Source organism: Hirundo rustica, chromosome 19, assembly GCF_015227805.2.
Source record: "Hirundo rustica isolate bHirRus1 chromosome 19, bHirRus1.pri.v3, whole genome shotgun sequence".
In the NCBI taxonomy this organism is placed as follows: domain Eukaryota; kingdom Metazoa; phylum Chordata; class Aves; order Passeriformes; family Hirundinidae; genus Hirundo; species Hirundo rustica.
Genome location: NC_053468.1, coordinates 22,055 through 39,294, shown reverse-complemented (window position 1 = coordinate 39,294; position 17,240 = coordinate 22,055). Strand labels below are relative to the sequence as shown.

General features: G+C 39.4%; 2 protein-coding genes across 8 annotated transcripts in view; one reads left to right on the top strand and one right to left on the bottom strand.

The window, feature by feature from the left end:
• PITPNM3 (PITPNM family member 3) overlaps window positions 1–6,932 on the top strand; it is a 51,692-nt gene extending 44,760 nt beyond the window's left edge. For all 4 annotated transcript variants that reach the window (XM_040082337.2, XM_040082336.2, XM_058422987.1 and 1 more), the window contains 5 exons: window positions 680–828; window positions 1,836–1,985; window positions 2,821–3,004; window positions 3,387–3,515; window positions 3,889–6,932. In XM_040082337.2, the coding sequence (XP_039938271.1) occupies window positions 680–828; window positions 1,836–1,985; window positions 2,821–3,004; window positions 3,387–3,515; window positions 3,889–4,197 (921 nt within the window). In that variant the 3' untranslated portion in view covers window positions 4,198–6,932. The remainder of the gene's footprint in view (window positions 1–679; window positions 829–1,835; window positions 1,986–2,820; window positions 3,005–3,386; window positions 3,516–3,888) is intronic.
• A 2,875-nt stretch (window positions 6,933–9,807) lies between these two features.
• PIMREG (PICALM interacting mitotic regulator) lies at window positions 9,808–17,050 on the bottom strand. Of its 4 annotated transcripts, none has more exons than XM_058422989.1 (6): window positions 16,964–17,027; window positions 16,161–16,493; window positions 15,738–16,057; window positions 14,602–14,933; window positions 13,758–13,853; window positions 9,808–11,672 (listed from the first exon to the last, which is right to left on the bottom strand). In XM_058422989.1, the coding sequence occupies exons 3-6, from the start codon at window positions 16,026–16,028 to the stop codon at window positions 11,501–11,503; spliced, it is 891 nt and encodes a 296-aa protein (XP_058278972.1). In that variant the 5' UTR covers window positions 16,029–16,057; window positions 16,161–16,493; window positions 16,964–17,027; the 3' UTR covers window positions 9,808–11,500. The 4 variants fall into 4 exon arrangements, with proteins under 4 accessions (XP_058278972.1, XP_039938273.1, XP_039938274.1 ...); XM_040082341.2 differs by lacking the exon at window positions 16,161–16,493 and adding an exon at window positions 12,872–12,918 and having other exon boundaries at window positions 11,547–11,672; window positions 16,964–17,037; XM_040082339.2 differs by lacking the exon at window positions 16,161–16,493 and having other exon boundaries at window positions 16,964–17,039.
• Window positions 17,051–17,240: the final 190 nt, after the last annotated feature.

Below are 17,240 nucleotides of genomic sequence, written 5' to 3'. Positions count from 1 at the left end.
AGCTAATAAAGCCAAACATCAAGTGAACACATATTTTTCATATTCACTGAGATTATAAGAGTTTCTGTGTGAATTAAGAGAGCAATGCTGCTAAGCTGAGGGCAAAACTGAAGCATGGAGGCTTCACTTGGCCTGTTTCTGGTCCAGCAAAGTATTTAATATCCTTTATGTTAATTTTGATTAAATACCTCAGTTGAAGAAAACCATATTGATAAAATTTTTGATAATTTGAAATGTTTTGGTTGTAGGCAAGGTTATGATTTGAGAAAGATTTTGTCTCAATAACCAGATGAAATTTAGTAGGTTTAGTGTACAAAAAGGTAATATAGCCATGCAAGATAAAATTGTCTTTTTCCTACTTTAGGGTTCCTCCCAAATTTCTGACCTCTACACCTACATTTGACACATGCAGTGCTAAGATCAGGGCTTTAAATTATAAAGACAGTAAATTATGAAAGCAATAAACTATTGTATTATGTGTTAGGAAGCATTTGCTTATTGAGAGGACTCTCTTTGAAGTTCTTACTGAGTCATGAAGTTCCTTCAGACTTCCTTGTAAGTTTTTACTACCAGCCATGGTCGGGGATACTACCTAATATTATCTAGGCTTGGCAGGCCTTGTAAATAGGGGGCATTTTGTTGATTATCACACTAGATTACTGTTTCATTGGTTTTGCAGGTGGATATCTTCATAATGACTGAGCCATCTTCGGGTAGGTGGGTGTATTTTGACACGGAGATATCCAACAGCAGTGGACGAATATCCTACAATATACCTGAACAGAAGAGACTGAGAGTTGGTGTGTATCCCATCAAAATGGTGGTCAGGTAATAACTCCAAGCTGCAACTAAAGCTCTGACGGGTTGTTGTGATCAGGAGGGAACTTCAAAACTGCATAAAAGCTGCGTCTGAATCCCTGCTTGGAAGAGTAAATCAATGAGGTGAATTTAGCTGAAATAGAATGTATTGTTATCCACCAGTTAACAATGTCCAAGGTCAGCTTACAATCCTATGTAGTGCTACTTGACGGGGAGAAAATATTTTACCTTTGTTCAATAAAAAAGGCAATCAATTCAAGAAAATAGAGTTACTGATATGTAAATAAAATTATATTCAAAAATGAAGCTGTAGAGTGCAGGAGAAAATTTTAAAGAGGAACAAAATTAATTGTCCTGTCTGTTCATTAGGCCGTGAGCGCATATTGTAAGACTCTTCATCGCCAGACATAAAGGTGATCTTTAGATTACAGATTTTAGGGAACATGAGGAACGGGAAGAGTTTTGGATTTCCTTGTCATTTATCTATTTTTTAACATACAATTCTTATAGAGAAAATGCATCATAAGGAAATGTTTTTCGCATGTCTTTCCACAAGAAGAGTGGTGTATGATTGCATTGTTTTTTGGTTGTCTGGTTTTGGTTGGTTGTTTGTTGCTTTTGGTTTTGTTTTTTACTTTTCTCAACTGGCCTTCCCATTGTAATTTGCAAGGATAGAGGGTGGCTGTGTTACCAATTGTTCAAGCTTATGGAGAAAGTTTAAGTAGTAGTTAGAGTACTTCAAGCTGGTTTGTGGGGTTTTTTCCTAATTCTTTTAGTTATTTGTACATACACAATTTCTTATTAAGAGCAACTTCCAAATTTCTCTTTGGAAGACTATTTCCTAAAAGTGTACGTTTCGATTGTCCCACCTAAGACTGAAATCAGAAGCCATATTTGACAGTGATTTTTCAAGCTGTAAGTCCAGACAGATCTAATTTCAAATCATAACTAGAATGCGCAGAAGACATATTCTGACATTCTGCTTTTTAAATTAATTTATTACATTGATTCTCCAGGGGGGACCAGAGCAGTGCTGCAAGTTATCTGACTGTACTGCCCCGAGGAATGGAATGTGTTGTGTTCAGCATTGATGGTTCCTTTGCAGCAAGTGTTTCAATTATGGGAAGTGACCCCAAAGTCCGAGCAGGGGCCGTTGATGTTGTCAGGTAAATGAGGTTTGAACACTTCAAATCTCCGACTTTCTGCTTGAACACAGTAGGAAGAAAAAGGGTTGTTATACTAAAGACAGCAATTTTCTAAGGGCCAAGATCATCTGAAGATACATTTCTGTATTTCCTTGCACAGCATAACTGCCTGAATTTCAGAGCAATATAAGAAGCTGTGGATTACATTGAAATTTGTAGTTTAGGTTGCCTAAAGATAAAAAGTTGCTTCTTGGGAATATGATCATGAAGTGTGTGCGGTGAATGAATAATGATTCCATGTGTATTTTGTGTTGCACTAATTTCAAATAAGGACATATTTGTACTTCAGAAATATCAGGTGCCAGGAATTCAAGAATGTTTTTTGGAGGAAAAATTAAAAGGCCTTTTAATCCATTCTTGCAGGTCTGTTAATGTTGCACTGAATGGGAAAAGGCAGTTCTAATTTCAGAATTCACGTGGGAATGTAGAAATGTCAGTTTTCAAGGGTTTCCATTCCTTAGAATGGAAATTCCATTTCCTTAGGCAAGAATTCTCATTAAAGATTTCAAAAGTAGCAGTACCTGATGTGTTTCAAGTTTATTCTAAGTATATTTTGTAATGGTTCTCATGTTTTATAATATTTTGTATAAGAATGTCTCTTGCTTTCCTCCATGTCCCCCAAGGTATAGACGTTATTACTTAGTTTCTTGATTGGAGCAGAGACTTAGGCATGCTCCTTTCCACTTGTTGAAGGATAACATCTGATTTCTAACTGGTCTGAGTAAAGATGCTGACCTGACCTGTGAGTGTTGTTTCTCTTTCTACACATATATAATTTAACTGCTTCTTCTGACAGGCATTGGCAGGACCTGGGATATCTGATTATCTATATCACTGGCCGTCCAGATATGCAAAAACAGCGTGTGGTTTCGTGGTTGTCCCAGCACAATTTCCCACAAGGAATGATCTTCTTCTCAGATGGACTCGTTCATGACCCCCTGCGACAAAAGACCATTTTTCTCCGGAATCTCATGCAAGAGGTACTAGAAACCTATTTATAGCCTTAAAACGTCTTTTCAGAGAATGACATTCAGTAGAGATCTACCTTCTTTCTGAACATCACAAAGTCTTTTTGCCATTCCTCATTTCTTTTTCTTACTTTTTAAAAAGCAAGGAAAACTGATTAAAACATCCAAAGCGACCCAAATCATGAAAAATTAGCAAATTAACTGCTTGTTCTTTGCTGTGTGCATGGCTGTAGTTCTTGCTCATATGCAGGCAGAGCAGTTTAGCTTTTTGTGGTTTACAGATTGAAACTGTTAACAGTAAACTCATATGCTGCTTTATTGCCAATCAAACACCAGCCTTGTAGTTGCATGGTGTTCAACAGTGCATTCACTTTGGAAGTAATGTTTGTTTCAGTGCCACATCAAAATCTGTGCCGCATATGGTTCCATGAAGGATATTTCTGTGTACAGTGTCTTGGCTCTGTCGCCATCCCAGATCTACATAGTTGGACGATCCACAAAGAAATACCAGGCACAGTGCCAAGTAAGTAACTCTTGCTATTCAGTCAGGAAGTCCTAGGGAAGACAATAAAATGCATGCAAGTGAATGCATGTGGAAACTCGTACATACACAAAGCAGCAAAAGTATTTCAAAGGCAGTTTGGGTTACAAATGAGGCGTTTCCTGGAAGGCTGAATAGTAAAGAGAATCAAGCAGTTGAAAGTTGTATCTACAAGTGCATGCATTGCATATTTCTGAATGACAAAATGGAATGGGTCACTTGGAAAAAAAATGAGGGGAGAGGAGTATTAGTATTCTGTAGGCGTCTAACTGGGATGCCAGTGACCAAAACTTAGAGCGCTCATAGGTCAAGGCAACAATAATTTGTCACTCCCTTTCTTTCCTTCCTATTTCAGTTCCTCAGTGAAGGTTATGCAGCCCACTTGGCCTCACTGGAGTTCAGTCTCCATTCACGACCCAAAAAGAACAACTCTCGGATGATCTTGAGAAAAGGCAGCTTTGGCCTCCACTCGCAACCTGAGTTTTTGCGCAAGAGAAACCACCTCCGCAGGACTATGTCTGTACAGCAACCTGACCCGCCTTCTTTGAACCCCAAGCCGGAGCGTGCTCAGAGCCAGCCTGAATCAGACAAAGATCATGACAGGCATTTGCCTTCCATTGCTTGGGTTCGAGGTGGAGTTCACAAATTTGAATCTATTCCCTAGGAGGAATGGGAATATAGATCTTGGGTGCACTCCATTAAACTTGTAGGCATGCCTCAAAGATAGTATTTGGGCAGTTCCAAACTAAGAGAAGTAGACAGGAGTTTGTAACTTGGAGTCTTCCCTGTTCTGAAATCTGCCTTCTTACACTAAGTGGGGCACTCCCAGTCTCTTCCTCCTATCATGTTTATTGGTGAAGTTTAAAACAATCTAAAAACTATCACATGTTTATCATCATAGCAACAGGTATTTTTTGGAACAGATATAACATGTGCAATAAGAGGAAAAGATGCTGATTTTACTCAGAAGGATTCTGGTATCAGCTTATTAGCTGCACCCAGAAGAGTATAAAGAGTAGGTCCTGTAGGTTACAGAGAAGGTTAACACTTTAAACATTAAGTAGTCATGTCTGTTTCCACTTCACTTTTCAATAAAAGCGATAAAAGGAAGCGGCAGTTGGAGCTACTATAACAGGTGGTTAGGACTTGTACAACAAGATGCTTTCTGGGTGCCTTAAACCCAAGGTTTACTTCCAGCCTACGCTGTTGGTCAACAGACTCCAACACGGGCACTCATGTTTGTGTGAGGTGCTGGACAAATAAATGAGAGAACTTCACAAGCATAAAAACTTCATGTTAAAAATAAATGTGTCTGCCACAGTTTGAACACAGTTAGTGTTGTTATAAACAAAGTAGTGTGCAATTGTACAAAGATCACATTGTTTGTGGAACTTGGTGACTGTGCAAAAATGTGAGGACTACTCCAGAGAAGATGGCTCTGATGATCTCAGTCTGAGAGTCAGATCCTAAGAGAGCAAGTTAAAAGGAACCGTTTTACTAAGGGATCTGCAAACTTCAGAGCAATTACTTTTTAAATTACTCTAACTACAATCTTTACACTGGAGGGGGAAAAAAAGAAATTAAGAAAATTGATCAATTGTTTACATTCTCATGCTTCACAGCAACTGCTGTATTAAGACAATCTATAGCATTCAGAATTACAGCATTTGAGCTTCAAAGAGTGGACATGTGAAAATACAGGTGCCAAATAGACATTTTTCTACTGATTTAAATTTCTCTCTGATCTCTCAATGGACTTACTAGAAGTCAAATGTGTGGTGTTTTCCCCAAGTAGTAATATTTCTAAAGCGTTTTAGTTACTTTAACATAGTGGCAGTTTGCAGATTCTTCATGCAGATACTTCCATGGAAATTCATCAAGCAAACTTTAATGACTGAACTGGCACATATTTTAAAACCTGCAATGAAGTTACAAGTGCACATAAAAACCCCCTTTTTTTTCTTAGAGTTAAAAACATACTATTGACACTGAGAAAGCTTGAAGTCAAAAGGACATTCCTTTTTCAGGTTTGCTGTTTGTGTTTTATTTCAGGGAATTGGGGTGGAGACAGTCTTGTGCCTCTCCATCCCCCTTTCAAGTTTTGCTAGACCAGAAAGAGTCTCTCACCAAGTTGGTTAATGATTTTGTAAGTTGACATGTAAAACAAGAAATGCAATGGAAAACTGTTAAGACAGTGCAGAAGTAAAGTAAGTCTGTACTCCATGTTAACACTGAAGTTTCAGTGGGCTTTTGGAGGGTCATAGGGGTATAGCTTTTGCCTTAAGAGGTGGCAAAATAGCTTATAAGTGGAGATCTTTGATTTATAGTTTCAGACATTACTTGGTAAGATTGTCAGTTACCTATTTCACACTTCCTGAAATATCTCTGGCACATCAGTAGCTGTTTTTTTCTTTCCTAATGCTTCCTTTCAGGGAAGGGGTAATCTCTGCTGAAGATGAAGGAAAGATGTAAAAAATTTGCTAGCAAACACTCTTTGGGAGCAGGTAAATACAAGGGGCTAGGGGTTTGTGCTCTGTTGCTACAAAAGCTAAATGAAAGATAGTTTGCAAACTACATTGAAAACTACATTTACAAATGCTTTCCCAGTAGTATCATAGTTCTTGTACCCATGAAATTGGAAGAATTATTCCATGTTCTGTCTCAGCCCACTGAGTGTATTAATTCTAATCACATAGTCCATTTCTTCTCTGCTTTGTACTAGAAAGAGGTTGCACGGGTGCACCATCTCCTTCTAGTGAATTTACTGTTAACATGCTCCTGCATTAATTTTAAATGGGCATGGGAATCCAAGGCTTGTGTGAGAGGAACTTACTAGGAAAATTTTAAGTTTGCTGAAGGGTCTAAAATATTGACTGATCATAAAGTTCTTTTTAAGCATTGGGTGTTGTGTAGCATGTCTCCTGACTGTAACCGCTATTCCTGTTCAAAGCTACTGTTGCTTTAGCCATCTACCTCTATCCCCCAAGAAACTTGAAAACCTATTTTTTTTGTTTTAAATTGCTGTAGTAGAAAGGTCTACTTCCTTTCTAAAGAGGGATCTGTGTGTAATTCTGTGACTGTATTGAAGGAAGGTAGTGTCTGAGTACAAGGTTAGAAAAATCTCCTAGGTTATAAAGGGCTGTCTTTTACTCTTGGAGACAATAATGTCATTTTACAGGGTTCCTTATCATGAAGACTCTGATTTTATGTATTTCTATTAATAGCGGGGTCACCTTAAAGTAGTCACTATGCTGGCTTCCCTTGAGAATATTAGGAGCTAATAGAAGTTAAACAGGTGTGGGGGTGTGTGTGTGTGTGTTGTGTATGTGTATGTGTATATGATTTAGTGTGGTAAAAATTTCAGTTTCTACACATAGGATTAAAATCAAGCTGAAAATATTCTCCCTAACTTTTGTTTTCATACTATTTATGAGCGCTTATATGGCATTTGCATAACTCCAGCACTGCTGATTGCTCATGGCTAAAATGGTTTCTCTTGTGACCACACGCTCCAGCTGTGCACTTTGCCAAAACAGTGATACAGGCATCTTAGTTACACACTGTCCATATGAAACTGAATCCAGTCATTCACGAGCATTCAGCTTGCAATTGGATTTCAGTTCTACTTCTGTTTTCATAGAAGATCAGTCCCCTAGGCAGGCGATTTGCTGAGGGTAAGTTTGATCCTACAGTCATTTTATTCTTGCTTGCAAGTCCTCATTGCTGCAGTTTCTGTGCAGTCAGCACTTACTTATACAGACTGTGAAAGTGTTTTAGCATTCACAGAAGTGAAAGGGACAGAGAAGTCAGGTAGGTGTGCCCACGGAGCATACATTAGACTCATCAGTTGTTTCAGCACCATGAGTTGTTTAATGCCTCCAGTGTGTAACAGAAAAGCACATTCTTTTAATGTGCTGAATAGAGGAAGCATCAACGAAATTGTGAAATGCAAAATTGTTTGTCCAGTGGGTACTAAGGCTACAGTGCAAGTAAGCCACAGTTGGAAGCCTTTACTACTTTGTCCTGTTGATATGGATCCATTTAAAATTACTGTAAAAAATGGCTGTGATTAATAGCAGTGGTAGAGTTATTTGAGGTATTGTGAAAACACACCTTCACAACTGTGGTGTTTTGGTTTTGTCTGTGTGTATGTGTGTATAGCTACTGGAAGACACTTAAGTTTTGGTTCTGCTTTCACAGCAATATACACTTAAAAAAAAGAACAAAAGCAACTCAAACACAGCAACAGTGGCTGTTGTCTAGTGGAATTTTGTTTAGCTAGGTAGGTTTGGAACAAGATATCATTGTATAGATTGTGGAATTGAATAGCGATGTTAATCCAAATCTGCTTATTTTGAATAACATTTTTATTTGCATACACTAGTGCTCTTGGAATAGATCTTTGCTTGACCAAAGTATTCCTGTTTAGTTTTGTGGCATGGTTTGTATCTATTCAGCATAAAATTCTGTTAGGTGTAAAAATGACAAAGTACTGGTAATTCTTATTCATTGGGGTTCATGAGAACTGTCATTTTTATTTGTTTACATTAAACCAGTCCTAATTGATACAGATTATTTCACTTTTTCCTCTAGCACCTAGGGAAGTCAGCTCCAAACAGCTAAAGCATTCATTGGTTATGTAGAAGTGGAACTATTAGTAAACTAGAGAAAAATAATTACACACCCTGGTCTATGCAGGACAGTGACCTTTTTTTCCAAAAGCCCCACTATTCTGCAAAATAGCTTAAGTTTGCCATTGGTAGTGAACAAGTTGTCCTGTTTATACATTGCAGTCTTTCTTTAGCCAGGACTACTAATGTGTGTATTTAACAAATCCTCAATACTTAGATCTATAGTACCATCGTGTTCTTCATAGAATAAATTCAGGAAGAGAAAAAAAAACCCACACCTTATTTCTGTATTGTTTTCTGTTTTAAATTTGCTAAAGGCATTTTTTATAAGCATTTAAAATAATACCTGAAACCAGTAGGTATTTTTACATTTTAAAATTTGTAGGTCCAACAGTTGTTACTGAACAAGTAGGATTTTCCCTAGGTTTTTTTTCCCTCTTGCCATCTAGGCTGCAGAAAGATGAGTACATCATCGTCGGACTAGATGGTCAGAGCATGGGTATCTTTTTGGTAAACTCATTGGCTTGATAATGGAGAGATGAGGATTGTGCACCACAATTTCATAATTTTTCTGATTAGAGATTGACATGTGGTATCTGAACTCAAGATCTCTGCATTGAATTGTTCATGTCAGGCATGCAGGGCGCTTTCATCCTCATCTAGAGCTGGTACAGGACAGAATTCCTATAAACACAAAACTTTCCAGACTACTTTATCAGCTTCTCTAAGACCAATGATTCCTCATGGTCTGTGTTCAAAGCTTAGGCAGAAATTTTGGGTTCATCAAAGTAATTAAGACTTCCATGATGTTTAGTCACTCAAGGTAACTTTATATTGCTACAGATGAGCCTAAATTCAGAACCCCCATAAAAATAGAAGCAATAACACATTTTTCTGGATGAAAAGATCTGGTTTTCAGAAATAAGGGCTGGAAGAGCTAGAATCCTGTGCCATGGACTCTGGAACTGAAGTAATATGTTGGCTCTTTCACTGATTTTAGGTCAAGCCCAACAGACAGGGATTATTGCAGTTTACCCTCTACTTGTATTAATTTCAATAAACTATCCTTGAAACTGAATGCAGTTTGGGGAGATCGGGGAAGATAAATTTGACAGTTCATTTGTCATTTGTATGGATGTATAGAATTTAGGAGGGGGAAAAGAGAGAGGCAGGTTTATTGTGATATGCTGGGAGATGGTATACCGGAGATTACAACACTGGCACATGATTTACAGATAGAAAGTTTGAAAGGTAGGGTTATTCCTGGATGACTGGTGTACAGCCCAGAATGGCAGTCCTCTCACAGAACCCCAAATCTTATGCATAATTTGTTTTTCTGTTTGTGGGGGAAAAAAGGGGTAGTCCCCTTACAACTGAATTCACACAAGGAAACTTGAAACTATAGGTGTTCTTTCAGTCTATAGTTTTATTAAGTGCATACTTTTAAATATTGTCAGTGAGAAAGTTCTATCTGGTGACAAATGTTTATATTTCTTATGGCTGCCTTGTAAAGATTCAAAAATGTACAATAATTAATTTCTTAATATGAAATAAGGAGTAAGATTTCTACAACTGCTATAGATTTTGATGTGAGCTGGTTTTTAAAATCTTAAAACAGATTAGCCACTTAAATAAAACCTTCCTTGCCTTTAAACAAACAGTGTCATTGATTTTTTTTACCAGTAATTTGGTAAATACTGGATCATGATTGTACATGTCCGAGTAGCTGGTGGAAACATTATAGATAGAAGCTGTTTGATCTGTCTGAAATAATACTTAGCTTGGAGGTCAGCTTTTCAAAATGTCCAACCCGCCTTCCTTTTCAAAAGTCATAGAAGGCGGCATTTCACTAATAAGACAGTATCTCTGTGAAAGCTTTATAGAAGTAGTTTCAGGACGTGCAAAGAATATCTTAGAGATACTATACTTTTCTATACTTCCATATAGAAAAGTTGTTAAAAAAACAAACAGCCCACAGAACACACACAAACACTCCATCAAGAAATAACATAAGCTAAAATTCTCAAGTCATCTGAAAGTCTAGAAGTCTTCAGGCTGGAAGGGTTGCTTTCATGTTTCCAGGCCTCATTAACTGTTCCAGTATCTTAAAATGGTTTTGGTTCACAAGAAAAGAAAAATTGTGAGCAAGTTTAAAATCAATACTTATACATAAATCATAATTGAATGCTTTTTATAGTTATACCTGATACCATTAGAATTTTAGTAACACTGGAACTACTAGGTCACATGCACATCTTAAAAGTTATCAAGCAGAGCAGAGTTTCCCAAATCAGTCTTTCGTTTGAAGATTCATTTTAGAGTGTACATAATTGGAGAAGCCTGCACAAAGCTTACCATGGAAAACAGCCCTGCTGTTGAATTCTAAAATCTTGGGAAATCTTTGCTTTAGTTTGTTATACTAAACTTTGTTATACTGAATGACATAGCAAAAAGGGCTTGTCAAATGAATGTAAATTTTTTAAGTAATTAGGAACAAGATATAGGTATCAAATGCTAAGTATGCATATATATATACACACACACACATATATATAAGTGTTATATTAAAAAATACTTATATATCTACTTATATATATAATACTTCCACTGTGATATTAGCTAATAACAGTAGTTGCCAGAGGTTACATTAATTATAGTAACAAATTTCCGTGTATAACTAAAAGATAGATGTAGCACAAAAGCAATGTTTAACTCAGCTGCCAAGATGCTATCTAAAGCAGCAGTAAGAAATGACAAGATTGTTCTGCTTTGTCTGGAACTAAACTACCTAAGATAGGATTAGTTAGGCTAATCCTTAAGGCCATGAAGTAAGAGTCCTAATATGGCTCTGTTCTTGTGGCATGAGTGACTCCACAGAAGCCTGTTGCTTTGGAATGGCAGTTTTGCTTAGAACTCAAAGAAGCCACTACTGTTTTATTAACTTCCAGCTAAATAGGGTTAGTTTGCTAATAACAACAAAAGAAAGATAGACTTTCAAAATAATAGACCAATCTTTTTCACATGGAAAATAGTTGTGCTAAATCTCATGGCCGCTGGATACCAGTTTAAACACTACTCTTACATAGGATTACCCTTCACAAGTCTGTCACAAGCCCTTGCTTTGACGATTTTACTGGCCAGTTCAGCATCAGTTTCTAGACCTCATGAAAATCACTTTCAAGATGGTTTCCTCATCTCAGCGGCAGATAATATGCTGTGGTTGGTCCCATTTTGCTTCTCTCTTTACTTAAAAATTTTTTAAAAAGTGTAATGGATCATTTAGGTGTTTAGAGTGCAGCCTTTCAGGTACTATACAGACCTCTCCGTTATATGTCCTCATGAACTTGGAAACATGAAGAAATAGTTACAGCCCATCTCTGTCTTGGTACCAAGAGCTTGATGGAGTTTCTTTGCTTGCCTTCTGATAGCTTGAGACGGTTTCAGGGATCGATGTACAGACTGTGACTTTTGTGCCATTAGATAGTAGTAGTCTGATATTGCTAGTTGCCTGCAGGAAAACAACAGGACTACCATTAGCAGCATGAAGTCAGTAGAGTTAATCAACTGGTTGTCACACAAATTGCTGGAAAACAGATGGGAGAAAGGAAGAGGTCTGGTACACTTCCACTGCGTAACTGTTCTAAACGCTATCAAGAAACTATTTTGTTAGCCACAGTGAACATAAATGGCAGCACACAAATTAAGTACTGCAATATTTTAACTATCAACAGGAGCACTTCTTGTGATATAATCTAATTCATTAAAATGCAAAACATTAGAACAATACATGGGGTTTGAAACAATCATTTCAGGTCAATGTTTGCTTCATCATGAAAAAAATTAAAAGGGAGCGCTAACATTAAAACTCATGGCAATTGGATACCAGAACAGAAAGTTTCATGCAAGACTAAAGGCACGTCCAAAAAAGGTTCATTTCACAATTATTCCAGTAGGCAACTATGCAGTAACAGAGCACAGTGTATGTATCTACACATGCAGGAGTAGTGGGCCAAACAGTGGAAGCAGTACAGATCACTGCTGAAAGAATCAGTCCAGCATTTGAAACTGCTCTCATTTTTCTTGAAAAGTTACAGCAAAGTGTCTTGCACCTATCTTCGTTGCTGAAATAGGACATAGTATTCAGGATGTACCTTTCTCTTTAACAAAAAGAACACTTCCAACATACTGGGTGAAGACATTTATGTCATTCATTGGGGTAAAATTGCTGTGTTGAAAAATGCCACCAATACAGTTATGAGCTGCTGTTAATTGTGATAACATGGACTCAACTGCTATGAAAATTTGAGGGATGGAAAAGAAAGGCCATAAAATCAGATCACTCAGGATACTGGTTGGTTCTCTCATGCTTTGTGATATTAGTAACCAGTGAGAACTGAACTTGAGTAACAAAAACATTAGTACCAGTCATTTCTTGGTCTGGGGTGAGAAAAGCTGATGTTTGCATAGGAGCTTCATTGTGAACCCGCAAGGACTCACTAACCCACAATTTAGACATGAAGTCATGCAACTGCACAATGATCTGCTGTAGCAGAGACGGCCACAGTGAATATGAAGGAAGAACCCTGTGGTTCTACATAGTACTGCCGTAAAGCAGCATGAGATAATAAGCCTTTCTCTCTCTAAACAGCAGGTTTTCTCCCCACAGATGCATGCAGGCGTAGGCAAGGCAGTGAACAACTACTTTACCTGGTTGCTACTATCTTCAGTTACGAATGAGAGAAACTGTCATATCACTAGCAGATGGGAGAATATTAGGAGTGAGATTTAGTGAACGTTCAGTGGATATGATAAAATTAACTTGATACAAGCTTTAACCTATTGTTATCTAGACATGGTCCCATTGGTACAAATTTTTGCAATTATCAGGGATGTTAAGCCCTTACCTCTTTGTAGGCAAGGATTTGATGCTGAATTCTCCCTAGAGAATTTGAGATGCTTGACATTTAGTTATTGAATGCTTGATATTAAGTGTTTTAAGAGATGACGAAGTTTAGGAAATCACCCTGTGACAAGATTTCTGACCTTTAATTTCTACTTTCTTAATATGTCTCATTCAGAATGACATAACCTTCACAAATACAACAGCCTACCACCTTGTAGATTAACCAAGGTATTTTATAAGGGTTTTTTTCATCTGGGTACCGTGGAGGGTTTGTTAACATAACACTACATAATAAAAGATTTTTTTAATAGATGTGCAGACATCAGTGACTGCGTCAGTACGCTGAAATTTTCCCACCTCCTCCCCCAGCCTGGATTGGCACCTCTTTTAGACAAGAGTCAGGGAGGTACTGTTCTCACACAAGGTCAAAGGTAGGCTCTTTCTGCTAAAAATCTGACTTCCACAAGGAAGCTGAAGACAAGGAGAGCATTTGACAGGTTTTAGAAATCCAACTGCAGATTTAATCTTCCCAGGCATCTTGAAGAAAAAACCAAATATACTGCATTACACTTGAAAAAGTTCTGCAACTATTCCTCATTCTGAGTTACAGGGACTACTTAGCCTGCAATTGGCTATATTCAAATGGCATCCTGTGCCATTTGAAGTTGAGGGACACTTAGCAGTATTTACCTCTCCTCTTTCTCAATGGCATCATCGAATGCTTGGGAGATACGCTTCAATTGGCAAATCCCTGAGGAGACCAGTTCCAACTCGCAGTCAAACTCTCTGCAAACAGAATGGTCAGTGCTAAAGATCAAACAGGACAGGCTGACTAGGCGACACTAGTCAAGCCTCCATCCCTGCAGTATTACTCTCATTACCTCTAAACTTTACCCAGAGAAGTTTAGGGCAGTGGCAATTATGCTCTTAATTCCATTGGCCAACTGCTTCACGTCTCCATTCATCCCTCAAACAGCTATTTTCAAACTCAGACACAGGATTCAGATTAACAAGGCTTGGATTCAGCTTTTAGCTTTAACCTTTCTTGTGACTTTGACCAAAAGAAAAACCCATGTTCACAATATTCAGTATTTCCCTAGCTCACAACCCTTGATCTCATTTGTGTTTGTTCTTTGTGGCAGGAATCTCTCCACATTCTATCAGCAAAAGCAGAGCTATTCCTGGTAGTTAGTTTTTGCAATACAAATAGCAGCTTCAGAAAAGTTGCAATTAAGTTGGAGTGAGATACATACAGAGCATTTTCCTTTACCCAAAAAGCACCAGCAAAGAACTCAGGTATGTCTCTAAGAAAAATTACTTTTTATGTTTGAGGTTTATGCAGAGCTCAGCCCTTGTCTATACAGGGAACTGGAACTACTTTCTTAACTATTTGAGCAGCACACACCTTCAGGGGAATAGGACAGAAAACTTCATACCTTGCCTTTCACTTTACCAGATACCCTAATCAGATTAATAATAATAATAATAATAAATTAAAAAAAAAAAACCAACCTTACAGAAGAATGTGACTTACATCTTTCTGCTGGAAGGAGCAGGCGATGAATAAGGGCTCTTCAGTGCTGCTGCTCTTCTGGATCTCCGGAGAGAGATAGCATCCTTACCAAGCCAAGATGAGAAATCCCTCCATTCTCTATGTTCTGACACCCTTGTTGGCCCAAGCAAGGCCCTGTTGCTGGACCTTGGAGTGCCTTTGGAACTGGCTGCTGGAGTAACATTCTTATAGCAAGGTGTTTGAGGTGTAGCACTTCTTCGTTTGGTAGAACTAGTCACACAGCTTCTGCTGATGGATTCAGCTGGAAAGGTCACCATTGAGTGTACTGGGCTTTGGCAAGACTTCTGTATTTTCTGAAAGAAGCATTAGACATGTTAGGCTAAATTATCTCAATAGCCTTGAGTTTGGAACCAGGAAGACTAGGAATATTTGGGCTGAATTCCTCACTTCCATTTTCATATCAGGTTTCAACTAACATGAATGCATCTCAACCTCTGTGCTGATTTGCACTGTAGGAGTTGCTTGCTTCCCTAACTCTTGGCACTCATCAAGGACTTCAGAGAAGGCATTGCAACAAAGCTACTGCCGCTCTTATGCTGGAAAAAGTCAGGCTCCCCAACACAGAACTCATGCATTTAAAAATCAGAGCTCTCCAAGAAAGGGAAATGGAAGCTTAAATCTGCTACCCTGCTGCCTTGTAGCAGGTTTTGTCAGTCTACATTTAGATTAACGTGCTAGTAAATAGCATGGGTACAAGAGAATAAATAAAAGAAAAAAAAAAATCCAAAGTGCTCTACATTTCTCAGTAACAATTCTTTGCAAGTGATGGCAATCTCAGCTTCCTCTGTGTGAAGGCTGCTCTGCCATATATGATTAAATACAGTAGGGGAAAAGCTCTTATTCCAAAATAATAAAATAAAATAATAAAATATTTTCACCTTCCTCTATGTTCTCCCAGATCCATAATTTGCCTGTCTATACTTTAGGAAAAGTTATAAAATATTTTAAAAGTTAGTAGCTATGAGACAACTATTAGGTTGTGAATGTGTGTGGGAACAGAGTCTCTGGAATATAGCACTCAGTACAGAATTCAGAATTCTTAGTACTGGAGTTGAAGCAAAAACTAGACTCTATGTTCTACTGCAAAGGCAAAATACCTGGGACACTGCTCCAAAAGCAGATTTTGCTGTTCTTTTAATAGTTTGAAGAGTTTGGCACCTCTGTCTTGGTTCCAGACTTTTCCTAGTTGGGGTTTTACGAAAATTCAGCTCTACTCGCTTTAATGGTACCCGTTTCCTTAAAGACATGCGAATGGTATTGAGAGAATTCAGAGAAGCCCTTCTCTTGAATTTGTCAGGCACGGGGCTCTCATTCTCACTGAAGTCAGCTAGGAGCTGGTGTTTCCGCCAGGCCACTGTTGCTTTGACATTTTGGAGCACAGATGCCATCTTGTTCCAGTTCTTGGCCAAATTTATTCCTAAACCAATCAAAATGAGAGCAAAGCTTAGACAGAACAACATACAAAGCAGTGTAAAAAAGAGAAATTGAAACTGCTACACAACATATTTGGTTACACCTGCCTGAAACAAGAAAAGCAGAGCTGAGTAGACTTTTGCTTGGAGTCTTGAAAGAGAACAGGGTTGATTTCTACAGCTATTTAAGTTTGTGCAAGTCCACAAAGAAGCCTGGTACTGCAATTCCACTGCAAGACTAGTTTGAGAGGTAGAATGCTCTATGAGTGGGTATTTTTCTTTGTGTCTCAGATCAAGATCTGATATCCCAAATTTTTGCCTTCTTAATCAAAGCAACCTTCCACTGCAAGACAAGTTTATGCAATTGCTATTGTCTCCTGCCATACTTGCTGGCTGAAAGTTTCTGCTTCAGTCACAGTTATGATTGTAGATATAGAAGTCCTGAAACAGATAGGATTATTAGTGGCAGAAGAATTTCACATACTAGCAAGTACAATTCAGGTGAAGTGACCCAAGAGAGCCGCTGCTGTCCTACGGTTAACAGTGATCTGTTATCAAACGCGTACTGCACAGCACGGTGCTCTATTTCTCCTGGAGGCCACGGCGGCCTGGGGTAGCCATCGGCCGGGCCCCTGCACACGCCCAGGCTTCGTCCAAGCCGCTCTCGCCGCGGGGACGCCGCTCTGCTGGTACTGGCCGGGCTCCCCGCCGACAGCAGAGGCAGATCCGCTCTGCGGCCACATCGGGGTAACGGGACACGGGGGCACTGGGCAGGTCCAGCCGGGGCCGTAATTGCGCCCACAGGGACGGTAGAAACAAGCGCGAAAAGTGCCGCCAAGGCCGGAGGAGACGGGCTCGGGAAAAGGGGGCGCGACCGGGCCGCTCTGGCAGCTGCTCGGGGCAGTACTCACTCAGTGCGTGGACCGGGACCGGGACGGAGCTGCCACCGCCCTGCAGCAGTTGCTTTGCGCGCCGCCACCGCGTTTGAACGCCGCACCGCCCCCTCCGGTCCCCGGATTGGCGTCGCCGCCGCCGCCGCCCCCCGCCACCATTGGCTGCCGTTCCTCGGCTCGGCGCGCGCCGGGCATCCGCGAGAGAGGGGCGGCGGCGGCGGCGCCGTTACCGGGGCTGAGGCGAACGTGCCGAGCCCGGCGGCATAAGCGCAGGGGCCGCGCTGCGCCCCGCCCG